At 35.2% G+C, this 27,094-nt stretch overlaps 1 protein-coding gene across 1 annotated transcript in view; it reads left to right on the top strand.

The window, feature by feature from the left end:
* Window positions 1–24,897, top strand: part of LOC120625002 — a 44,418-nt gene extending 19,521 nt beyond the window's left edge. Inside the window, exons 10-24 of the mRNA XM_039891911.1 lie at window positions 9,638–9,737; window positions 10,354–11,305; window positions 11,578–11,776; window positions 12,116–12,311; window positions 12,751–12,957; window positions 13,295–14,150; window positions 14,638–14,852; window positions 15,682–16,030; window positions 16,427–16,499; window positions 17,150–17,255; window positions 18,688–18,795; window positions 19,296–19,359; window positions 19,964–20,138; window positions 22,032–22,112; window positions 24,883–24,897. Coding sequence (XP_039747845.1) covers window positions 9,638–9,737; window positions 10,354–11,305; window positions 11,578–11,776; window positions 12,116–12,311; window positions 12,751–12,957; window positions 13,295–14,150; window positions 14,638–14,852; window positions 15,682–16,030; window positions 16,427–16,499; window positions 17,150–17,255; window positions 18,688–18,795; window positions 19,296–19,359; window positions 19,964–20,138; window positions 22,032–22,112; window positions 24,883–24,897 — 3,696 coding nt within the window. The remainder of the gene's footprint in view (window positions 1–9,637; window positions 9,738–10,353; window positions 11,306–11,577; window positions 11,777–12,115; window positions 12,312–12,750; window positions 12,958–13,294; window positions 14,151–14,637; window positions 14,853–15,681; window positions 16,031–16,426; window positions 16,500–17,149; window positions 17,256–18,687; window positions 18,796–19,295; window positions 19,360–19,963; window positions 20,139–22,031; window positions 22,113–24,882) is intronic.
* Window positions 24,898–27,094: the final 2,197 nt, after the last annotated feature.

Below are 27,094 nucleotides of genomic sequence, written 5' to 3'. Positions count from 1 at the left end.
AAATTCACGAGCAGTTCAGAAGGCAAGCGGGACATTAAGAAAGTCATTTTAAGTACTATATAAACAAGTACTTAGTCTAGAGCGCCCGAACGCTACGTCTGGTCCACGAAAACGCGTTTTTTGTACGTTTCATTATGATGGCGTAGTCTGAGAGACAGTGTGCGGATTTAAATATCCCATTCAACAATTTTGACAAACTGTTTAAATCGTATTGTTTTTCCAATCTCTCAGTCAAACACCGTACATTTTCCCACGAATCGTTTAAATTCAAAAGTTACTTTATTCATTTGTAGTAGAAGGCACTTTGAAACCGAGTGCACTTGGCACTACGATTCATGAGCATATTCGTATAGTGCCAAGTGTCCTTAAATATAGAGAAATTCATGTATGGTTTAAAAACAAGAAAACCAGATTTTTTTAATCTCGCAAATCTTGATTCGTCTAGTACCTTTCTTTAAATTTAGAGCTCCTTAAAATCTAGAGAAAACTATAGTTAGTTTTCATAAAAGAAAATTGGATTTTTTTTAATCTCGCCTTTTAAGATTACCATAAAACTTAATTTGCTTAATTCCAACATTATATTCTTACAAAATTGATGATTTAGATCATATGCCAACTATCCACATATTTTCTTTAATTTTTTTTCAGTTAAAATTTCACATTGTAAAGCATCTATGATTCAAATTACTTATAAAACAAAGACAATGATACGAATTTCTTTTGTCATGCCTGAAAATGACAAATAATAATTGGCATCATAAGAGTAATCAGAGAAAAATTGTATCAGTGACATGCTGCTTACAGATGAAAGATGTTTTAAAAAAAAACACAGCAAACCTAATACAGAGGATAAAATAAATAACTATAAACCTTCTTATGAAACAGTTGTATTTTTATTATGCGCGGATTAAATATGTCTTAGAAACAATACATTAAATGTCTTTTCATGCAAACTCTTTCCTATGCACACACAAAATGTAATACAAAATTGAAAAGGAAATATCAATTGAAACCGTCTTACAATACTCATTACAATTACGTACTAAGTGAAAACAAAGGAGAAAAAAAGAGAAACAACGTCGTCTTTGAGAACCGCTGAGCTGAAAAAAATAATTCTAAGGCACTGTTGCAACAGAGAAAGGGTACCTAGCTCTCACATTATAATAAGTTGTTCCGTATTTTCTATGGAGAGTGAACCTTCAATGGGCAACGATTTTTTTTTTATATTTTTCAACCCCTTTGTTGTGCTGTTTTGTTGTTATGATAGTCTGTGGTCCCGTCAGCCATTTTGGAATCTGTTTTGACGTAAAAATGCAAGGGTGTATTATTAATATTGCTTTTACCGCGCTGTCTGTGGGAACTCGCTTTTAACCTTTCCAAATACTTGTTTTTTGTCTCCAAGATAAGGTCATTGGCTGCCATTTTGAAATTACAATACGCTGATAGTTTAAAGAGGGATGATAGCCTTAATTAAACGGTGATAGGGGGTTAGTTCGAATCCCGGCACGCACCCCCTAACTTTTCTAAGTTATGTGCGTTTTAAGTAATTAAAATATCGTTTGCTTCAACGGTGAAGAAATGTAGAAAAATGTATTTGCTAACAAGTCGAAATATAAAGTTCCTAGCGGTCCCACACGACTTCATCCGCGTATAAGTCAACCTTATAGGTCAGACATAAGGTAGCGCGGGCTTTTAATTGGGAAAAACTTTGTCTTACATGGCTTTTTCGAAATTCTAACCGTTTAAGCAGAGCATGCAGCGGAAGCTCTCAAAAGGGAAAGAACCCTGATTTTGAAATATTCATCATTGGTGCTATGCTCCTAGTCTTAGCGTAATGATATATATAGGCTATAGCCTTCTTCGATGTATGGGCTATCCAACGCTAAAATATTTTTTCAAATCGGACAACTAGTTCCTGAGATCATCGCGTTCAAGTGAACAAACTGTTCAACTTTATATATTAGTATATAGTGTAATAAACATTTTTTTTATTTTTTTCAAGTTAGCTCTTGACTGCAATCTCATCTGGTGGTAACTGAAGATACAGTCTAAGATGGTAGCGGGCTAACCTGTTAGGGAGTAGGGTAGTCATATCCCTAATCGGTTTCCACGCGACATCGCACCGGAACACTAAGGGTGGATTGCACCATCCCACGTTATCGTTAAATATGAAACGTTAACGTCAAATCGTTCGTCAAATTAACGATTTAGCTTAAAATGAGTTGCACCATCTGACTATGGTTAAAATGACGTCATTTTTGACATTAACAATAACCACCGCCAAATGGGTGGTCAAACGTTAAAGTTATTGTCAAATATTTAGGTTTTTATAAATACTTCGGTCCACAGCTTCGGTCATGATCATTTCTTCTATCGGGGACCTCTAGATAAGCGGAAAAAAAATTATCAGTCATATTTATGTGGGGATCATAAAGCTTTGAATACAAATTACTGCAATCGTGTTAAGTTAAAAATACATCTGAAGCTGAATAAATACTTACTTGGCCAGGAATTGTTGAAATTCATTATTATGTGCTTCAATAAATTAAAGAACCTTTAGCACAAAATTTACAAATTGTAACCAATAAATCGCGCTAAATGTGTATTCATCTGTCATGTCGTCAATGTCAATCACAGTTGTCAATTGTCAACTTGTCATTTTCATAAAGTATTGTCATATGAAAAAATACTGCCCACGCATCTTTAGGGACATAAATGCCTCATTTCACTAGTAACCCGAATAACTTTAACGTTAGCGAATTTTATGATGGTGCAACACAATTCGACGATGTGAACTAACGCTCGTTAAGATTCTCGTTATAGTTAACCCTAACAGTAATTTTAACTAGAATTTTGGTGCAATCCACCCTAAATCGCTTAGCGTCACGTCTTTGTCGGTAGGGTGGTAACTAGCCACAGCCAAAGCCTCCCACTAGTCCAGAGTATAGGAAATTCAGGACTCACAAGTTCCCAAATTGCCCCTGCCAGAATCGAACCCAGGTCCCCCTACTATTAATATATACTATAATACTATACTATTTAATTCACAGCGCTCTCCCAGGGAGGTCGTCAATAAAAAATTTAATTAATGGCTTTTCGATGTTAAAATGTAAAGTATGTAGCACTTTCTCGGACGAGCCATATAAGAAAATGCATTACCAACCACAATTCCTAATTCCAGTCAACTACCTGACGGCCGACTGGCGCAGTGGGCAGCGACCCTGCTTTCTGAGTCCAAGGCCGTGGGTTCGATTCCCACAACTGGAAAATGGTTGTGTTATGAGCATAAGTGTTTTTCAGTGTCTGGGTGTTTATATGTATTCTCTAAGTATTTATGTATATATAATTCATAAAAATATAAATCAGTCATCTTAGTACCCATAACACAAGCTACGCTTACTTTGGGGCTAAGTGGCGATGTATGTATTGTCGTAGGATATTTATTATTATTATTTATTATTCTTTAACGAAAAAACGAATACTTTACATTTTTACCCGACCCAGAAATACAATCCGAGACCTCGTGATCCGCATGTGAACACGAGAACTAAACCAACAACGCTATTATAGACTCTTAAACTGCAATTACAAAAGAGTTATGATGTTAAGTTACAAAACAATCTAAAGCCAATAAATAAACTCACGCCCTTACATGCAAAGATCATTATAGTAATTCAGTCAAACGTCCCAAAAATTGATTCGACTCTCCTTGTTTAACTAATAACGAGCGGTTAGGGTTGTTTGCGAACGAAAGATATAAATGAACTGAGAAATAAAATGAAAATGATTTGAATTGCATGTTGTGATCTTTGTCCCGTTGTGACCACGATACATGCAACTGGGTCGAAATATCGACAAATCCAAATACATTATCGTGGTATGTTGCCCTTAATTAATTTAAATAATAAGTTTAAGCATTATGCATGCAAACACTATACCTCTATTATCACAGATTTTGCCAAGGCACTGACACTGACACTGACACTGTTATTTTGTCTATTTTTTTCCAACAAATTATAATAAAAATTAAGGTTTAAAAAGAGTATATATTATGCATGTGGGTGTCAAATATGTGGATGTGTATAATTTTTTTTTTTTAATGATTTAATGTCATTATTATGCATAATCTTGCCTTCAAGTACTCAAGTTATACGAATCAGGAAACACAGCGGCTGTCTTCAAATAAAATATACACGTCATTGTTTAGATAGATATGTATCTCTCTTTCTTTTCAGCGAGCTACATCGCACGTCCCTAGTGTAAGTGATTAGGAAAGTAATTTAGTGGGTTTTTCTCTCGCTCGCTCGTTACGAGTTAGAAGGAGACGGCGAGTGATTTAATGTAACGCGTACGTCACATGTTAGTAACGATGCCTTAATTTGGTGACTGTTAAGGGGAAGCTGTTTGTGATTACTAAAGGACCAAAGTATTTTACATAATGTAATATTTTTTTTACGTTATAGACAGAAATGATGCCTTAAACAAAATTGGGTATCATACATTAGTATCAATTGAGGAAAGCATTCTTTGTGGGCAAAAACACCTTTGAAAAATATGATACGAACTTTATTTAGAGGTATTTTGACCAAAACGGCTTTATCACAAATACTAAAACTTTATTTCTAAATAAAGTTATACGTACTTTCCTTGTATAACTTTCTCCGCAATTCATAGACCAACAACTGGTCCAAAGAACCAGTAGTAGTAAATTGTAAGGGTTAGCCTAAAAATTGTTAGATATGGAATTTTTCGTTCAGAAATTCAAAATCCAGTAAAATACTAAGTGGAATTAGGAAATTGATCCCGGCTTTTATCACTAACCGCAAAAACAACGTGGTCGGTCAGTTACTACAACCTCTTCTCCTATGAGAGAGGAGGCAGGTTCCCAGTGGAGATTCGACGGTCGATTGGCGCAGTGGGCAGTGACCCTGCTTTCCGAGTGCCAAGGCCGTGCGTTCGATTCCCAACTGGAAAATGTCTCTGTGATAAACATGAATGTATTGATAATTATATACTATTAATTAATTATTTTTCAGTTATGGAAGCCTATGTTACTTTGCGGCTTTTCAACTAACTAGACATAAAACGGCCGATTGGCGCAGTTTGCAGCGACCCTGCTTTCTGTGTCCAAGGCTGTGAGTTCGATTCCCACAACTGGAAAATGTTTGTGTAATGAACATGAAAGTTTTTCAGTGTCTGTGTTTTTATTTGTATATTATAAGTATTTATTTATATTATTCATAAAACTATTCATCAGTCAACATAGTACCCACAAAACAAACTACGATTACTTTGGGGTTAGATGGCGATGGGTGTATGTGGCTCTATTTAGAGGCAATGATTTTCATCTAAACATCAAATGAGCCATCTACTTGCTCGGTCAATAATTTATAAATTTATACGAAAGTGTGTTTGTTGGTTTGTCCTTGCTTAGCGGCTTAACCAAGCAACCAAACTTCTGGATATTTGGTACAGAGTTAATGAAATAAATATTCTAGGACAATAAACACATCGCCATCTAGCCCTAAAGTAAGCGTAGCTTGTGTTATGGGTACTATGTTGACTGATGAATATTTTTATGAATAATATAAATAAATACTTATAATATACAAATAAAAACACAGACACTGAAAAACTTTCATGTTCATTACACAAACTTTTTCCAGTTGTGGGAATCGAACTCACAGCCTTGGACACAGAAAGCAGGGTCGCTGCAAACTGCGCCAATCGACCGTTTTATGTCTAGTTAGTTGAAAAGCCGCAAAGTAACATAGGCATCCATTCAACTCAGAAAAAAACAAATGGTTCTCACGGGATTTGTAAATTTTTAAAAACCTTTATAACGCGGACCAAGAACGAGGTAAATTGCTAGTGTAATAATTAAGCTTCGCCTTAACTCATACGAACTTCATTATATTACCCGATGTGTGCGTTCCGTATAAACTCCTAAACTCTCCCGAAACAATTACACGTTGCAGTTAAATATATCGATTCCGCATAAAATATATTAATTCGTTTTAGTTTCGCCGGATTTAATAGTTATTTATTGGGTATAAGTTGGCGCTAGTTTGTGGAAGTCCATGCTGTAAGCATAATAAGCTAAATTCAAAATTAATTTATTTCAAGAAGGCCTTGAAACGTCAAGTATTTCAGTTTGTAGTGACTCTACCACCGGTTTTGAAGGCAGATTACACTGAGATGGAGCCGAAGGTAGACTTTACACACGCTTGAAGACACTTTCATCATCCTCATCATTAGGGTCCCACTTCTAAATAAAATTAATAAAAAAATATATTGAAGTTCGGAGGTAAAGAGAAGGGGAAAACGTAAGATGATGTGCCATCTTCTTCAGTTCCGAATAGGACATTATGGAGAACTGAGAACTCAGGCATGCAGATTTCCTCGCGATGTTTTCCCTCACTGTTTAAGCAAGTGATATTTTAATTGAATAAATAAGAAACGCACATAAGTAACTCCAAAGTAAGACCAGAAACGGTCACAAATTAGTGATATCTGCATATCGTCTGCGAAAGGTGCAGAACTCCTTTGTGGGGTTGAGTATACGCTTTTATAACATGATTCCTAAGGAAATTCTTGACCTACCAATGCATACATTTAAAAAATGTGTAAAAACGCATCTAGTACAGCGAGGTTACTATACATTTGATGAATTCCTCAATGACAAGGTAGAATGGAAGCAGCCAGCCTCGCTCTCATCTCCCGCAAGATAGCAAAATGATTGTAAAGTTGATGTTGGAAAATAGCAACTACTGAGTTTCTTGCCGGCTCTTCTCGGTTGAATCTGCTTTCCGAACCGGTGGTAGAGTCACACAAACATACATACTTGACGTTTCAAAAGTGCTTATAAAGTAGGCCTACTTGAAATAAATGAATTTGAATTTGAAAAAAAGTTAGAGATGCGTGCCGGGGATAAAACTCGATCCCTCAAAAGGTTAGACGAAATCTTACCCACTAAGCTATCATAGCTATAGTAAGTAGGTGGTTTCATTATCAGCATCAATAAATAGATAAATAAATATACTACGACAATATACACATTGCCATCTAGCCCCAAAGTAAGCGTAGCTTGTGTTATGGGTACAAATACAATGATGACTGATTGTATAATATACACAAATAATACTTATAAAATATAGATAAACACCCAGACACTGAAAAACATTAGTGTTCATATAAGAAACATTTTGCCAGTTTTGGGAATGGAACTCACGGCCTTGGACTCAGAAAGCGGGGTCGCCGCCCACTGCACCAATCAGCCGTCAATGAGACATGAGAAAGACAATAAATGAGAAAGGCAGTACACACATCGCCACCAAGCCCCAAAGTAAGCGTAGCTTGTGTTATGGGTACTAAGACAGCTGATGGATATTGTTATGAATATAATACATGAATACTTATAATATACAGATAAACACCCAGATACTGAAAAACATTCATGTTCATCACACAAACATCTTCCAGTTGTGGGAATCGAACCCACGGCCACGAATCAGGAAGCAGGTTCGCCGCCCACTGCACCAATCAGCCGTCAATGAGACATGAGAAAGACAATGAGAAGGGTTTAGCCCGTAGTCCATCATGCTGAACCAGTGCTGATTAGTGGAGTCTACACACCTTTGAGAACATTATGCAGAGCCCTCAGGCATGCAGGTTTCCTCACGATGTTTTCCTACACCGTTAAAACAAACGTTATTTTAATCACGCAGTTTTTCCCGTATGCCTATGATCAGTGGCATGCACAGGGTTTTTGGCCAGGGTATGCATAAAGCAGGTACATGGCATAAAATGGAAATTTTCTCCTCCAATATGACATATAAAATAATTGGGTATGCAGTGCTTTTGTGCATGTATGAAGTGCACGCCACTGCCTATGGTTGGCTGGAAGAGATCGCTATATATACGTTCTACCTTATTGTGCTATTGTATATATATGTATCTCTGTGGATTTCCTCTGTGGTGTACAATGTATTTATTCATTCACTTAAAACGCGCATAACTTAAGAAAGTTAGAGGTGTGCTGGGATTCGAACTTGGCCACCCGGAAAGTGACGCTGAAGGCCTAACCACTGAGCTATCACCGTTTTAGTAGGTAGGTAGTATATAGATGCCATTTAATTTTGTCGAAAATCCATTAAAGACCATTATAAATATCACCCATGCCCGCCGCGGCGTGCTAAAATTAAAAAAAAGTTCATTATTTAGCACTTAAACGGTGGAATAATTTTCGCGCGCTAAAACCCCACCTGCTCACTTTTAAATAACATCCAGACATATTTATTGTGAAGGGTTAATATAGAAAATGCTGGGGTCTTTAAGGCCGATAGGTGTCACGCTGTATAGGAGGCAGTGGGCACGGAAGCGTTTATAAAACATTTATTTTGGACTGACGCGGAGCTTAGAAATATCATGTGCTGATTTGGATAAACCGACACGGTGATAGCCCAGTGGGAGGGAGCTCGACTTCACTGTCGGGGGACTGAGTTTGAATCCCAGCACCTCTAACTTTTCTGAGTTATGTGCATTTTTAAGTAATTTAATCACTTGCTTGAAGCAAGCGGTGGTAGGGAAACTACGTGAGGAAACCTGCATGCCTGAGAGTTCTCCATAATGTTCTCAAAGGTGTACGGAGTCCACCAATGCGCACTGGGCCAGCGTGGTGGACTACTGCCTTAGCCCCTTCTCGCTATGGGAGGAGACCCGTGCCCTACAGTGGCCAGTAATGGGTTGATATGATGACGATGAGTGCGACTGGTACAGGCCTAAATCGTGGATCGACAACTAGAAATTTTTTTGTATGATGAACATGAATATTGTTCAGTGTCAAGGTGTTTATCTATATATTATAAGTATTTATTTATATTATTCATTAAAATAATATTCATCAGTCATCTTAGTACCTACCCATAACACAAGCTGCGCTTACTTTGGGGATACGTAGATGGCAATGTATTTTCGTACTATATATGTATTTTTGATAATTTATTTATTTATTTATAAGATGATAAAGTGCAAATAGTTCACGATTTCTAAAGAAATAAAATTAATTTTAAATCTATGCTATGCTGTTTGAAAGAGTATATTTTAGATCGAAAGTGCGATACATACCCGCTATCGCTTGTGTCATATGATCTGAGCTTTGTATTTCTATTAGAGCGGGATATTTTATGTAATTTCAAGTTTCTCGATTAAGTCACCTGTTTCCACTAAGCAGGCACAGTCTACATCGTGCTAAGTGGTCAGCGGTAATTTGTTTTGAATTTGATATTTGATACTATTTTGAGTTTCTACTTATGACGGAAATGTCTGTCTGTTACCGGTTTTCTTATCCTACCTCCGCAATTAAACAGTATTATTAACTGACAGATTATTTAAGGAGGAGAAGTTGACTTTGCAATTGTGATAAGTCAAACTCTTCAGAGGATGCTCTGGTTTCGAAGCGAGAAGTGGTACATTGTCGAAGATCGGTTTTCTGTGGAGTATAAATTATACATTACACCATACAGATTCTCCTACTTTCCGCGGAGTAAAGCAAATTGAGCTTGATTTTATTAATAAATGCACCCTCTTTGTTGCTAGGTTGAAACTCATTGCTAACAATAGTAATTTTCTTCTACAGATTATCATGGATGACTTAGAAGCTGGCATTAGTGAAGACTTGGCGAGTATCTTGGACAACGGAAAAATGATGGAAGGCCAAACTAACAAAAGGTTAAGAGGTAAGTCGATAATAAGCATTCGTTGTAAATATCAAATATATAAATTTAACAAAATTTTATTTAACAAACAGACATGATTTGAACCTGCGGCTCTCTGGAAATCGCTGCCTTAGCGCTTTACCTCTAAGCTACCATACATGTTTGCTCTCTTTGTCAGTGTAGGAAACATTTCAGCTACGATCTACTTTTCCAATGGTCCACATTACAGTAGACACTGCACAAAATTTATAAATTTGATATTTCCCACAATTATCTTCATCCTAGTTCTTGGCGTATTGACGAGCCATGAGAGAAATACAGACCTTCTCTATCATTTAAACCTTCACGATGCTCCAGCATGGATTCTAAAGCTTTCTTTATTTGCATTAGACAACGAAGCCCATATAAAATACAAGTCCAAATCAAAATACCTTTAGTTTAGCAGTGGATTGCTAAAAGTTATTAATGATGCTGATAATAACCTGGATTAGCGGCTGAATTTCGTAAAAAAGAAGCCACTTCTATTCAAGACCAAGTGCAACCGATAAAATGGTATCGAACAACCTTGGGCGCTTAGTCTTAGAGATATGGTATTAATGAATATAAAAACTATACACTCATAACAATATTCTTTTAGAGTTTTTCAAGAAACTCCTACAAACAGACGCACAAATTAGAAAACTGAAGCAGACCACAAATAACAACAATTACCAAATTGACAATATAAAAACAGGCAGATACAAAAGAGCTTTAAAAAAGTTAATAAATAAACATATTGATAACGCCAAAGCTAATAGACACAAAGTTAAAAAACATACCAAAAAAAGTACCTGTGGTGAAATATATAAAAATGATAAAAAAAGATACGCAACAACCGCTAGTGCTTTAGAATTACCTAGCTACGTGATTGAATCTAAAGAGGTTGTAATACGTCACGATCCAGATAAAAAAAGGAATTTCCCGAAATGCTCTCACGTAAAGAATGAAAAAACTCATGAGAAAGATTTGAAAAATCCATTCTACAAACACAGTCAAATGATTGACGATATGCTTGACCCATACACAACATTTGACGCCACAACTGATAATTTTGATATTATTTTCGATAATAATATCGATGAACATTTGGAGACTACAAATAAAACATATGATACTGATAAAGATGATGAAAGTTTAATAGAATCAATTACGAAAATGAGTCCTAAACCAAAAGTTGGTGAGAAATCTAACGAACATGAAAACAGTTTAAAGAAATATGAAAAAAGTAATGAGCATGTCAATATTGTAAAGAGTAATGACAAAAGTAGTGGTCATGAAAGCAGCATACATAATCATGCCAATAATAATAATTATCATAAAAGTATTCAAAGCCATAGTGATAAAAATTCTGAAACAAGTTTTAAAGCAGCAAAAGACTACGATAAGCGAATGCGAGAGAAAGCACAGTTTAAACGATTTGATGACAAGAATGATGGGCCAACACATCAACATCTTGCTCATTATTTTACTACAATAAGAACAACGCTTGGTAATGATGTAAAAAAAAGTGATATTGATGATGATCTTTATTTTACCATTCCAAGTTTAATGTGAGTAGCCTTTATTTTTCGTAATTATTTTTCAAGTGTCGATGCATTAACGTGAATTCAACTATTGGAATATTGCAATGTTATTTAAGAGTTCTAAGTACTTTAAACAAATTAATCTAAAAGTGCCTTGATGCGCACTCAAAGTCTTCACTTATAATAGGCGCTTATAAGATTTCCCATTATTTCTTGCATGTGCCCTTTTTTAATCAGTTATAAATCCAGTCGACGAATCGTTTTTGATATTATATATTTTAAAGTAGCCATTTTTTTAGAAATCCAATGAACAAAGCCGTTTTTAAACCTAATTTAGTAAGAAATCTACATACTGGACAGAGAAAACTTTTACAAGATGATGAGGAAGACGAAGAACATGAAGAACTCGGTTACGAAGACCTAAATGAAGTACTCACTGACGACAAAGAGGGTCACGACGATATGGATAGACATGGGGAAAAGAAAAAAAGACACGATGTAATTATTTTATTCCTTAATCATAATAACGTATCTTCTCTTATGTCCAGCGTATTACCAGTTGAAATTAAGATAACAATAAAATTTTTAGGCAGTGTAAATTATTTATCAAACTTACTTTTTAAAAACATAGGTCTTGTATACGTTCTTCGATTGCCACATTTGAAAGTCCCGTCAAAATAGAAACCGTACCGGCCAGACAAGGATTTTTCTTTGGTGTTTGTATTGTTCTATCGTACAAATAATCATAATAAATGAACTTAAAAAGAGGCAGTTTTATTTATTTCCATGAAAAAATGGATTAAATGGCCTTATCGTTAGTGATGCAATTTTTTACAGGAAGGGCATTTCATTATATCAGGAGAATTCAACCAAGATAAGCACAATCCTCCTATTGTTTACAATCAAAATTGGAAAGGACCAATGCCGCTTTACCCGGATGAACTAAATGCTATAATAAAGCAGGCTGATTTACAAAATCTCGATATGCAAGTACCTGTGAATACAAAAGATATCAAAGAAAAAAGAAATATAGGTACAATATGCGAACGTGCATACTAACTTACCAACTCGCCAACAAACCTTAAGACCTGAACGTCTTTCCAGACTGCCCTATTATTTTTTTTATTCCAGATAGCCTTAGCCGTAATCTCATTTGGTGGTAAGTGATGATGCAGTCTAAGAGGGCAGCGGGCTTACCTGTTAAGGTTACGGCAGTTATAATAAAGTAATACTCTAATCAACTCTGCATCATACCAGAGCGCGAAATTGATTGGCGTCATGCCTTTGTCACGGCAGAAGCCTCCTCAACAACTTGCACTTCTTTCTTGCCAAACATTACCATCAACATAATCACATTTTATATGTAAATCACACAAAATTTATCGCCTTTCTTTTCTAGTTATGTTATAAAAACTCGTTTTCATACTAGGATTCGAAGTAAAAGAGGTAAATAAGGGTTTACTTGTTCACAGGAGAAAAAGAAATAAGTGACACTCAGTATGTTGAAGATTATGCCGATAATAAATACAAGAAAATTATAAGAATGGCTCAAGCGTATAGTGACTATGGAGTGCTGAGTAATAAAAAAGAAAATATAAATAAGAGCAGTAGAAGGGCTAAATCCCATTATTTGTCAAGACTTTTCAGTATGCAAAATATCTTTGGGAACCCAGGAAAAGGTTTTATTTTAATAATTTTTTATTAAAGTAATCGTGAATGACACCCCAATATAGCCGTAGATATATGCGTATACTGACGTGTATGCGTAAAAAGCATACGCTTTAGTAATATTACTGATACCTACGTATGTATGAGGTAAATTCTCCAAAAATTAGAAAGTGAAGAGAATGATAAGGGATTAATGAATTTGGTGTCCCAGCACACGTAAAGTTTTAATTTAAACTTTAGGAGGCTCTATTATATCCATAACGAATTGTATAATTTCACAAGAGCAGTAAAAAAAATTAAAATTAAAAGTGTAAATGTGTAAAATAAAAACATGATTTACTTTGACAGGTTCAACTCGAGCGTCAGAGATTAATTTTGGATTCAATGTCAGACCTGGAAGTACATCAAATAACAAAGACTTCTTAGATGCCTTCAAAAAACATTTGAAATTTTGTGGAACTTCCCATGGGACCAGCACAGCTCTCAACCCTATGGAGCAGCCTATAAACCCAATGAACTTTGAATTAGAAAAATTACTCATGCCATCGTATAATTTACTTGATACAAGTTTAGATGCATCAACTACTATTCCAACGTCATGTCTTATACTGTCAATCAAAAAAAGTTCAAGGACGCCTAAATCTATATATGTGACAAATGGAGACACTGATGGAATAAAAAAAGCTAAACTACAGAGTGTTCATGAAGTATTCAATATAGGGGATCTTAATATGGCAGATGAAACGAGAGATATAATAGATAAAAGTAGTGTTTTAAATCAGAATGAAATTAAAGAAAGAACACATGGAAATTGCCCATTTAATGCAGCTTATAACAATATCGCAAATAAACGACCAAATAGTTTAACTTTAAGAAAATGTTTAAGATCGCTAAAATCTATAGATTTAATAAATGATACTATCAGTAGTACATTCAATAAAACAAGTAAACTTGAGTTAACTGCAAGGGATATCACAATTAAAAACGATACGGATAAATTGAATGATACAGTAGATGAAACCAACTCACTTAATCTTACTAAAAGTCATATTATTAATATAGCTAAAAACAAATCTAACAACGGAATAAACGGTATTCAAGGTTTTATGAAAATAATGTCAAATTGGTTTTACACTGTAGCTAAATTATCTGGAGAAATAAAGAATGAAGTAATAAAGGAATCTAAAAGAAATAATAATACTTTGTATGTTTATTTTTATTTCTCGTATATTTTTTTATTTAGCTTTGATCGTTCAGAATGGGTGACAACTTACAATTGAGCGATCAAAGGCGCCACTGTCCTACCAATTGAATGTCATAACAAAGAATTGTATGACCGAATCACATAGTAATTTTTAAAAGATGGTACTGCGCAGTTAGATTCAACTTGTATGAATGTAACTCGTGGCATGCAGTTTGTTGTAAGCAAGGATTTATGTTGGGTATCTATGTACCAGTCTGTATCTAACTTTCCGAGAACTGCAACTTTACACGACGTGTAAAAAAATGCGTTTTCAAAATCGAATTATGAGATTCTCATGAATTCTAATTTTTGTATTCGGGCTTTCTACAGTTGGCCAGCATCACAGCTACTAACTGAATTGTTTCACTAGCGTTAACAAGTGTTTTGCATCACATTGTTTCCCATAATATCCCGTATAAATGAGTGTATTACAAACATATTCTTTTAGATTTAATCAAACTGCACCGAAACCAAAAGGCAAAATAACAGAAGAGAATATTAACTTTATGTATCCATCGTATGGAGTGGAAATGGTAGACAATATCGGTCACAGATCCAGAATGTTGATGTCGCTCGATGATAATTCCGCCGTAAAAGATGAACGGGAAATGGAGAAATCCATTTCTAAAACTGATCATGATTCCAAAAAGACTTTTAGTGCAGGTATTTTTTTTTTAATGTACTGCATTAGTCCTTGTCGTCATCACATTTCGTGCTAAAAGACATCTGGTTTTTTTTTGCATACCGACAAAACGCAATTTGCATTATGTTGATAATATTGTTACTAAATTTATGAAAATAATACTATACTAGGCTACTTTTGACTCATTTTTGGCCTTGTTTTGTTTGTAGGTTTTTAAATAAATGTATTACTGTGGCTACATGCTTATCGAGTTGTCAAAATGAATACAGAAAAAAACAAAAAGATCGAAATCTTAACTACTTTACAATTCAGAGCTCTCGGATTTGAGACAGAATTACGTAGTAGTTTCTTGAATGATGCTAAAAAAATTCAATCATATCATCTTTCTCTAAATATTACTGCGATACAGAAACATTGATTCGTTGTGATAATCAAGATAAATAACCTAAAACAAATAAATAACAATAAATAAATAAATATACTACAACAATACACACATCGCCACCTAGCCCCAAAGTAAGCGTAGCTTGTGTTATGGGTACTAAGATGACTGATGAATATTTTTATGAATTATATATACATAAATACTAAGAAAATACATATAAACACCCAGACACTGAAAAACACTTATGCTCATCACACAAACATTTTCCAGCTGTGGGAATCGAACCCACGGCCTTGGACTCAGAAAGCAGGGTCGCTGCCCACTGCGCCAGTCAGCCGTCGAATATATATTATAACAATATTGCAAACCATTGTTTAATTTATTTTTCAATCAATCGTATCGAAAGTCACGTTAATACTTTAAGCAGATCCTTATTAAAATGTAAAATGAATTTAAAATTACAGAAATAGATGACATTGTACCAGTAGCGCTCGCTTTAGCTACCAATGATACAGAAAAACCAAATGCCAAATCAAAAACTGAGGACAATGCAACTAGAACTGTAGCTAAAAGAAGTTTAAGAGAGAATTTAGTATTTTGGAACGATTTATATGACAATAATGAATATGGCGTAAAAGTTGATTACACAGATGATATTCGCGATCCCAGAGGGAAGCAAACTAGAAATATTCTTAATAAATCCAAAACCTGGCTGCAAGGCAAAATAAGTAATGTAACACACAAATTAAAAGGAAAGTGGAAGCAGAATACTATCCAGAAGAAAACTACTTGCGCAACGGATAATTTATTAGGGTTAGTAATAACCAAGAAAGATAATTAAAAATAAGTAATAGATTGAGAAACAAGGACATAAAATGGTTTTTATGACCGAGTTACACACTCTGTTTTTCACTTCGATTGCTAGGAAATTATTCGTAAATACTCTGTATTACTAAAACATTTGTCTCTAGTCCATCTTAAAATCTTTTTAAATCTTGTGAGCCACAATGCTCTAACTAATATCGAACGTGATTTTCAATCATCATTTGTAGGCATAGAGTTAATACTTCCGAAAAATAATTTTACTATGAAGACAATCAGTAGATAAACTTTATTAAACTTTTTATCAAATTCAAAATCAGTCATCTTAGTTAGACGGCATTGATATATGTATCGCCGAAGTATTCATTCATTTATTTATCTTTACAGAAAAACGTTTAATGATACTCTCGGACCTTCTGAAGTTGTTATTAAAGAACGTTATGCAAGAGACAGTGATCGAGTAAGTTTCAATAATGTGAATACTTATTGAGTAAATTTTTTTTAAATTTTGGTATTAAAAGAAAAGAGGATAAAAAATTTAAATAGTTTTTTAATATTATTTGTTTTATTTTGGATAGTTTAAAGTATAAACTTATTAATTATCTTACACGTAAATGCGTTCAGCGTAAGACTGCATTTAGTTACTAATCTTTTTTCTAATCAGGTTTGATTGGAAAAAAGCGCTAGATTATTAAAAACAAAAATTTGCCACTCGCTTCACCACTCCGAATTGATGAGATGGCTGATATTTTTTCATTATTATGAAGCCCGTGCGTTTTGAGTCACCCCAGTTTATATGTTTGACGTATATGTTTTTTTCACTCTAACTTACCCCTTGACTGCAATATCACCTGGCTTACCTGTAAGCAGGTAAGGTACTTATATTTAATAGGTTACTACGCGGCATCGTACCGGAACGTTTAATCACTTATCGACACTGTACGTCTATGTCAGTAGAGTATGGTAATCGTAACCGAACACGGGACCTTCCAATTGTAAGACACAGCGCTCACTACTACGCCAAGAGGCTGTTTTACCGTACGTGATAAAACCTAACGTGTCTGTTAGTTTATAAAAATTCTTGACACTGATTTTTATTTACTGTCACAGACTCTACGTAGAAACACAAAGAAAAATTTCGCCGCTCTAAATGCTAACATGAAGAAAGTCTGCCAAGAAGCTGCGAAAGCTATACAGAATACAAAGAATATTGAAGGTAGGATAGATTGTATTTTTTAATATGACTCGCATAACAAAAAAATACATTCTACACATTTGCGAAACTTAATGCTAGAGACAGTCTCACCTTTGGTAAGGTTGCATTTGATTCTTTATATTTTTTGTAATTAATAATTACAATAAATATAAAGAATCAAACTCTCAAATGTTTATTTATTTATTTATTTTTATTTATTAATTTATTAAATTTATGTAATGTTATAGTAATAATCTATGTTTTTCTTCACAGCTAAAATAAGAAAGAAGAATATAACGCTTTTTAGACCATATTTCTGACTGAATGGTTATCCATTTTACAAAATTCAGTAAAACGTACAAAAAAAATGCCAAATGTTTTTTTTTTTTTACTACGACAATACACACATCGCCATCTAGTACCAAAGTAAGCGTAGCTTGTGTTATGGGTCTAAGATAACTGATGAATATTTTTTATGAATAATATACATAAATACTTATAATATATAGATAAACACCGACACTGAAAAACATTCATGTTCATCACACAAATATTGTCCAGTTGTGGGAATCGAACCCACGGCGTTGGACTCAGAAAGCGGGGTCGCCGCCACTGCGCTAATCGGCCGTCATACATATAATGTTCATACCTCTGACAAAAAATTTGAAGCCAGATTTTCTAAGTACAGCTTACTGTGCCAAACATCAAGATCTGTAAAAGTCGAGCAAAATATTTATGACAAACAAACATTCACAATCAGGATTGTCAATCGCAAATGACCGACCCGGCGACCTACTACAGTTTCTTCTTACTTTCATTCCCTGTCACCAATTACTTCTAATAATAGAGAAATGTTTTGTCTATTATTTAAGAATAATATATAGCAGCACCAATACGAGTCGATTGCTGCTGGATAAGCCACGTTGAACTAAGTAAATAGATGAGTGATCAACATACGTCATCTAACTGTATTTTAACCAAACCGAAACTACTGCACGAATTTAAATGAAACTTGGCATGATTACAGTTCGCACTATGAGGAAGGACATAGGATACTTTTGATCCCGAAATTAAAGCCATTCTGTGCTTACGAACGATAGTATTTAATTTTTTTTCAACATCATAGCGACCCCTCACCGGCCCACTGGAGGAAGGTCTCCTCTCACAATGAGAAGGGATTAAGACCGTAGTCAACCACGCTGGCCCAGTGCGGTGGGCTCCACATACCTTTGAGAACATTATGTAGAACTCTCAGGCATGCAGGTTTCCTCACGATGTTTTCCTTCACCGTCGAAGCCAGTGATATTTTTGATTACTTTAAACGCACGTAACTTAGAAAAGTTACTGGTGCGTGCTGGGATTCGAACCCGGCCCCCCGAAAGTGAGTCTAGCTCCTACCCACTATCCGCTTTTTTTAAATATCGATTACATTATTATTTTTTTTAAACTGTAGTGAGAGAGAGCAGCAAGGAGAACGCAGCTGCCACGTCTATAATGCAACAACTGGTACGGATGATGTCTGACCTGGTAGATATCCAGGTACAGCAGAAGACTTGTGCGAGTAAGTAAATGCCAATAATGCAAAGAAGAAGCCAGAGTATACTCTTAGGACCCTACTCAATATTATAAATGTGAAAGTGTGGATGTTTGTTACTCAATCACGCAATAACGGCAGAACGGATTTGGATGAATTTTGACATGCATGTCACCTCTGCTATGGAAAAGGACATGTACTTTCTATACCGATCTCTCAAATAGTTCCCATGGTAGGATTAAAAATTGTTAACGAGTGAAGCTTTAGACCCCATTCTGAAGTCCCCAAAAGAAACTTTTGAAACTGTTTGGAAAAAAAAATAAAAAAAAATTTTTTTGGTCACCCTAATATATATCGATATATATATATATATATATATATATATATATGTATATGTTCTTAATTCTGGGGTTTTTATTATCATCAGCTGTGCTTACAGACAAATGCTAATCTAAAAAATAGATCGAGGATTACGAGAAGTAAGAACAAATGATGATGTAAAAAACAAATTCGTTTTCACTCTTTAGAACTACCGTCAGATCTGCACAACTTTCTTGAATGGTTAACTGCCCCGTCTGATGACAGCACTCAGTTTGGTGACTGGGTTTCAATGGGGGCCGATTACGATGACCCCATAAGATATTGTAAGATTTCGAATCTAAGATTACATTATAAATAAATAATAAATAAATATACTGCGACAATACACACATCGCCATCTAGCCCCAAAGTAAGCGTAGCTTGTGTTATGGGTACTAAGATGACTGATGAATATTTTTATGAATAATATACATAAATAATAGCAATATACATATAAACACCCAGACACTGACAAACATTCATGCTCATCACACAAACATTTTCCAGTAGTGGGAATCGAACCCACGGCCTTGGACTCAGAAAGCAGGGTCGCTGCAAAGGAAGAAAGAGTCGTCGTCGTCAGAAAGCAAAGTCGTCGCTTTTAAGATGTTACACTTCCGCCGTGTGTGAATAAATTGCACAGGATTTTTAATTTACCCTTTCATATGGTATTAATCTTTATTCAGTTAAATAAACTCTTTTGGTGTATGTTTCGACAATCGTACTTAAGCAGTAAACTCCAGTCGTGCGTCGGAGCTGACACACACTTTTTTTTCTTTACTGTAGAGTTTATAATATGTGTTTATTTTTGCCCAAACTGTGGTTGGAGATAGAGTACTGATGAATTGATTAAACTTGACGTTGCAGCGAAATCTACGGAAACGAGCTTTGAATATCTAACCACAGTAACTGAAGACTCCAATCAAGATGACAAAACTGAATGTCTGGGGACCATACGCGCTGTCCAGGACTTGATACAGCAGTACGACGGCATGGCGGACGAAGAAAAGGTATTAAAAATCAAAGGCCTTTTTTATTTATTTATTGTATCTCAACTTCAAAATAACTATCCTTTGTTGTTTGTATAATTTCAAGAATTAATCATTAGTAACAATATTTATAAAATTAAAAAAAACAAAATCCTAAATTGATTTGTTTCAAGTAGGCCTAATATAAGCTGTTTGTACTGAGTCTAAGACCAGTTTGGAACGCAGATTCCGAGAAGAAGCCGGCAAGAAATTCAGCGGTTGCTCTTTTGCAACATCAACTATTTACATTTTACATTTCAACATTAATTGTTCTATCTTGTGAGAGATAAAAGCGGAGCCGGATGCTTCCAAGCAACCTTGTCATCAATTGTATAGGAACCTCGCTGTTATTTATTTGTTTTACCATATGCATTGGTAGATTCAAAATTACCTTAGGAATCATATTATAAAAGCGTATATACTCAATCCCTCAAATGACTTCGTACCTTTTGCAGACGATATGCAGATGCCACTAATTTATGACCATTTCTTGAATGTCGACATGTCATGTTTATATCCATATATATTTGTTTATAAAGATTAATAGGTTGTCTTACAAATACTATAATATTATAAATATATTGTGAAGCTACTATATGTATACCCATTTCTTTAAATTTCTGACGGAGGTATTCGCGATTAATATAGTTTCGATATCAGCAGCTTTGCAACAAGATACCGTACATCACACTATTAAAGTACGCAAAATAAACAAGCCTAGCTACGAGTATTTCAACGTCAGTAATCTGTCTAATTTTCCTGACTGCGTAGACAGCCAAGCTTAGTTTACCCGCTAGTGTATCTATATGGACACACCACTGTAGCTCATTATCCAAGATCATGCCCAAAAAAACTGTGGAGGTCTCCATTTTTAGTAATTTTTCATGTATCAATATATTTTTATCAATTTTTATTTATATTTCTTTTGCACGCCTCATAAGCGAAGCGTTGAGGTTGTGCTCTACTCTCGACATATCAAAAAAAGCAGTTTTCTCGAAACTGAAATTGATTTTTTGTTATTTATATTGCACTTACAGGTTAATTTGAGTACACTAATATCAAGTCAAATAATTTGTCAGGCACATAAAATACATTTCAATAACAATTTTTTTGTTTAACATAGTAAATAATAACATTAAACATAATCTTTTCTGGTCGTCCGTGTATGAACGGGTGTATGTGGCATCAAAATTGGTCGAAAAAATGATCGTATCGGAATAATTTTTTTTTAATTATCTAAAGTAACACACGACATAATTTCTTAGTTAATATGAGCGTTCAATTCACTGTCGTTAAATTTCCATGTAATTATTCTAGCTAATATTAATTGTAACTTTCAATGTGCAATCATTATGACATTCCCGTGTCTTGTTTACAAAAAATGAATAATAATTAATATGAAAAAAAAAATTTGTAATGAGCATTGAAAGTTTCAGTTAAAGGAAATTCAATTTTATTGTGAAAAAAATGAGATTATGAGGCGTGCACTTTTTGATTTTCCAAATTTTATTATTATATTATTCGACACACTTGGATTTTTTTGCATTTAAAAGTAAGTTGTATCACAAGCTACGCTTACTTTGGGGCTAGATGGGGATGTGTGTATTGTCGTAAAAACAATAACTCTTTTGAATGAATTTCTTACGTCAAAAGGGACTTATTTTTTATATACTCTAGTGGCTTCTTGCAGACTTTTGGCACTAGCGTTTGTGTCTTCTTTTTGCCCTCATGCTACGTTATGGGTGGTCAGGAAAATATCTCTTATTCAAATTTTAAGACAGTTTTAGTGTTGGCATATTTTTCACGATTGACGGCTTGCCTCTTTGGAAATAAAAAATTCAACTCAAATTTTTCAAAGTATTTCATTTGTTTCAGAATAACATAACCGGCGTTAGAGAATATCTGGAAAATCAACTGCTGTTTCTGAATAATAAAATAAACAACTTCTATGATAACGTAAGTTTGTTTTTGTAAATTGACTGACCAAGTAAGTTTGTTGTTTTTCAGTGTCTGGGTGTTTATCTGTATATTATATTGAAACGGTTCTAGTTAGGTCTAGTAAAAGATGGAACACGTAATCACAAATTTATTTAGGGTAACAAGGTCAGCGGTCGTGGGTGAAAGGGCCCGTCAATTAGTTCGCTTCCAAATTCCGCAGTGGGCGAGTACCGCCCTTGTAGCCGTTGATTGCGTGGCCCAGAAGGAACAGGCGAAGACGAGGTGGTCTTCAGCTGCACCCGGAGATCGGCGTCGGAGGTGACGTCGACAACAACAGGGAGTCTTGAGACTTGAGACTTGAGGCGAGGCAGGCGAAGACGAGGTGGTCTTCAGCTGCACCCGGAGATCGGCGTCGGAGGTGACGTCGACAACAACAGGGAGTCGAACCCGGAACTTGAAACTTGAGCTCGAAACTTGAACTCGAAACTTGAACTCGAAACTCGAACTCGAAACTCGAAACTCGAAACTCGAAACTTGAAGCGAGGCAGGCGAAGACGAGGTGGTCTTCAGCTGCACCCGGAGATCGGCGTCGGAGGTGACGTCGACAACAACAGGGAGTCGAACCCGGAACTTGGGTTGAACTCGAAGCGAGGCAGACGAAGACGAGGTGGTCTTCAGCTGCACCAGGAGATCGGCGTCGGAGGTGACGTCGACAACAGCAGAGCGTCGAACTCGAACCCTGGAATTTTCGTCCAGCGTGTGAAAAATAATTCCGCTTCAACTCGTCTGATTGCGAACACGTGGCTCAGCTAAGCGGCAAGCACTGCGCAAGATGGCGGATGCGTTGTTCACAATCAGACGGAGTTTACATTATGAGAGCGTGAGAAGCATTAAAATAAAACAATAGACATTAAGACTAATATTAATTAAAAGATAGCAAATAGCAAAAGGTACGTGAGGTTATTAGCAAAATACAGAGAACTACTATAGTATGAGAATCTGGGAATTTATCGAAATAGGAAACTTAATTATAAAAAAATAGGAATTAAAACATTTAGATGAAATTTTAACAAAGAATATGCAAGGATTAAGCCAAATATGATCGATTGCATGGGTCAATGTGCGAGAACAAAGAACAAAGGCAACGAGCGTAATGGCCGACCCGCATGCGTGTAATTTACCTAATTAAAAGATATTTTAACGTCTAAACTTTAAGGAATCGTTCAACACTTACCCGATACACGGGGCCTAGATAGCATCCCTAAGGACTAAGGCAAAAAAAAAAACAGTAATCAAGTGAGAGTCGTAAGAAAAATAACGCGGCGGCGGCCGCACAGCGGCCGCGCGGCGTCCAGCCTCTAGCAGAGACCTGGGCGACTGACGAGCCGTGCGAAGTTAGAAAGCCGCGAGCGCGGTTGGTCCCCGCGCACCGCTCCCCTCGCGCCGGGATACCAGTTTCGCGACATTTCGGAAGATTGCCCGCGCGCAAATTCCAACAATATTATTATAAAATTTATGTAACGTAATTAAATAGACATTTATTACGTTACAATATTATAAGTATTTATGTATATTATTCATAAAAATATTCATCAGTCATCTTAGTACCCACAACACAAGCTACGCTTACTTTGGGACTAAATGGCGATGTGTGTATTGTCGTAGTATATTTATTTATATTTATATTTAAGTGGCCCACCGGATTGTAAGTGGAAAACCGTCGCCTAACACTTTTTTTTTTCTTTATTTGAAGAGCTTAGTCACATAAAGTGACTATGTCGCCCTGTTAGTTATGTATAGATATTTGTTCTCTTAATCTAAAATATGTTCTAACTAATTTATATGTCAGTTTTATTTCGGATCTAAGAGGAAACGCTAAAAAGCTAATTACATCTACTATACTTAAATAACTATCTAGTAAACTTATTTATTATTATTCCAACACAACGTGATAAATATCCTCAATTACCCCACATGTGGGGCAATTTAGACTTTCATTTTTTCCAATGAGGTAGGCAAACTTATTTGTTGGAATATGTCCGGAACGAAGTCTAAGGCTTCACAGGGCATGCACGGAGCACGTCACGCAACATGCCGCCCTGTGTCCCATCAATTTTAGGCGTAGGTGGTAGCCTCATATGTCTGTTATTATTATTAAAGACGTGCCGCTAAGTGATAAGGGATATGACTATCATACTTACTAAAAGTTTAGCCCGCTACCATCTCAGACTGCATTATAACTTACCACCAGGTGAGATTGCAGTCAAGGGCTGACTTGTAGCGGAATACAAAAAAAAATCACTTGCACCCACGCCTTTGATACCGAAACCTGCTGCCGTTAAGCAGCATTAAAATATTGCTGCTTAGCGGCAGAAATACACATGGCGATGTTCTTTTTTGTCAATAATTTTTCACGCTCTCTAGTGGGTAGTTTTGCAATTGTCTAAGTTTTAATAGCCAAATATCAACTACTCATAACAATTAACAAGAAATTGCTTTTCCCGAGACCGGGATGTTAAAGTTTGAGGAGTTCACCATCAGCTTTTTTATCATGATGAGCATAAATTTCTTAGCAGCCCTGTACCATAATTGAATCGCAAGCCGTGTAATACTAATTAATGTATAGTTCCGTTGACCATCCATGGTCTTTAAATCAGTTCCACTTGACCATATGGTGCTTTTTAAAGATGCACAGGTACCTTGAAGTGTGCAAAGTAAAACACGCTGGTTGAATAAAAGGTTAGTCTTAAATAAGGTGAAATTCTTTAAAATATAAAAATTGTTGCAGATGCTGTTCAAGTAAAAAGAGTTCATGAACAAGTAAGAGAAGAAAAATGGACCAAAGTTTACCTCAGTTTCAAAGTCTTCTATGAACCTAAGAAGACTATAAGAGAATTAACTAAAGGCATTCACACGCCATCTTATAAAAAAAATGTAGTCTTAGAGTATATAGGACTTTTGTGTTTTTTTTTCTTCGTTTGCTTTTTTTTTCGTTTTAGAGCATTTTTGCATTAATAACACGGAATGTGTTATTTTTACGATATTCGAAAATATTACTGTTGATTTTTTTTTTTGTGAAATAAGCGCTGCCACCGCGCCGTTATCGCGCATTAAAATTTGCTCACTGAAAAAAAATTCTACCAAAAGTAACATGATATAAAAACAAAAGACAATTTCACCTTTTATAATAGGAAAATAGTTAGATATAGGGCACTAAAATTATATATAATTTAATTTTATAGTGAAATTTTATTATTACTTTGTATGAATAGATCATAATATCTGTTCTTATATAGTGTATATTTATCAGTATATATTTATCAGCTATTAATATCGTTTTTTTTATCGCATAAACCGATAAAGATTTCACAACTTACTTAGTTGGACAAAACGATTAGAGATTAACTACCGAGGAAAACTTGCAACTAAAAAGACCTTATCATAATGTTACTGTACCATAATCTTTTTCTTAAAACTTCCAATAAGTCTAACGTTAAGAAAAAAGTCCAGTTTTACAGAACTGTCATAAAAAAATTTATAGTTTTGTTACTGGGGTTTTTTTCCCCACCAGTATTTTTCTCAGTAGTAGTGTTTTAGTAATATATCTATTATTTATTTCCTATATATTTAACGGGAACGGGAAACGGGTAACGGAAACGGGATTAACTTTATTTTATCATAATTAATTTAATTATTGAATGAAATTTGTAAATGCATATTGTCGTATTATATTTATATTAATTTTATTTTAATGAATTATTTGTTGTATTATTTTGTAAAATACGTCTTACACATTGAAAGTTATTATTGTATAAATAAATCTTACGCCTACAAAAAAAATTCTTTAGATTTCTTAGAACCAAACTTCACAAAAGGCAGACCGTTCTAGCCTTTTGTGGGGTTTTGTATGGTAGTCGAGATAATGTGTAGACATAATTTTCTCGTGGTGTGCATGCTAGAGCTACAGGTTAGAGAGAATTGAGAAAACCGGATAGAAAGATGGAACCCGGGATATCTCCCAAGTGGCGCCACCACTGCGCCAGTCGACATAAAGATTCATACGAAACACCTTTATTTAGCACTAAATGTACGAGTTCCATAACTCTTTTATGGTACAAAAAATTGGACCATAAAACAGCAATGAACCCTTAACATCAGACTCATGGAATTGAATTCTGTAATAGTCGATAAAAATTACAAGTGCGAGTAAACATATATCATTCCGCCGTTTTGGGATGTGAGAGCTCTTTACCGTTCCTCGTAGGGTGACCATGTTTCTTTTTTCATAGGTTTTCCACCAGCACGGCTAGCATGGACAGGAGAAAATAATATCCCCGGGGAAAGGATAAAAAATTATCTTCTCCCACAGCTTTTTCAACGCCGACAGCACTATATCCAAATAATATATAAAATAATATAAATATAGTACGACAATACACACATCGCCATCTAGCCCCAAAGTAAGCGTAGCTTGTGTTATGGGTACTAAGATGACAGATGAATGTTTTTATGAATTATATACATAAATACTTAGAATATACCCAGACACTGAAAAACATTCATGCTCATCACACAAACATTTTCTCAGAAAGCAGGGTCGCTGCAAACTGCGCCAATCGGCCGTATAAATACTATATATATATATATATATATATATATATATATATATATATATATGTAACTAGCTGACCCCAGCGCTATCTGTCGGGCGGATTTGTGAATTTAAACCATGCAGGGTGCCACCCAAACGCATACCAAAAAATTCATTCAAATCGGTCCAGCCGTTTAGGAGGAGTTCAGTGACATACACACGCACACAAGAAATATAAGATAATAAACGGGGATAAACATTTCCTATTCCATGTTTCCATGATTTAGCGGGTGCACATGTTAAACAAGTTATTCCCCGATTAATTCCCCTGTCGCGCGATTTTTATAAAAATGTCAGTCAAATATTTCTTTATTCAAATTGGCACATAGATGGCACTTTTTATGCGTAC

This window comes from Pararge aegeria, chromosome 7, assembly GCF_905163445.1.
Source record: "Pararge aegeria chromosome 7, ilParAegt1.1, whole genome shotgun sequence".
Classification (NCBI taxonomy): domain Eukaryota; kingdom Metazoa; phylum Arthropoda; class Insecta; order Lepidoptera; family Nymphalidae; genus Pararge; species Pararge aegeria.
Note: the sequence above shows the minus strand (reverse complement) of the source record. Positions and strands in the feature narration are given on the sequence as shown.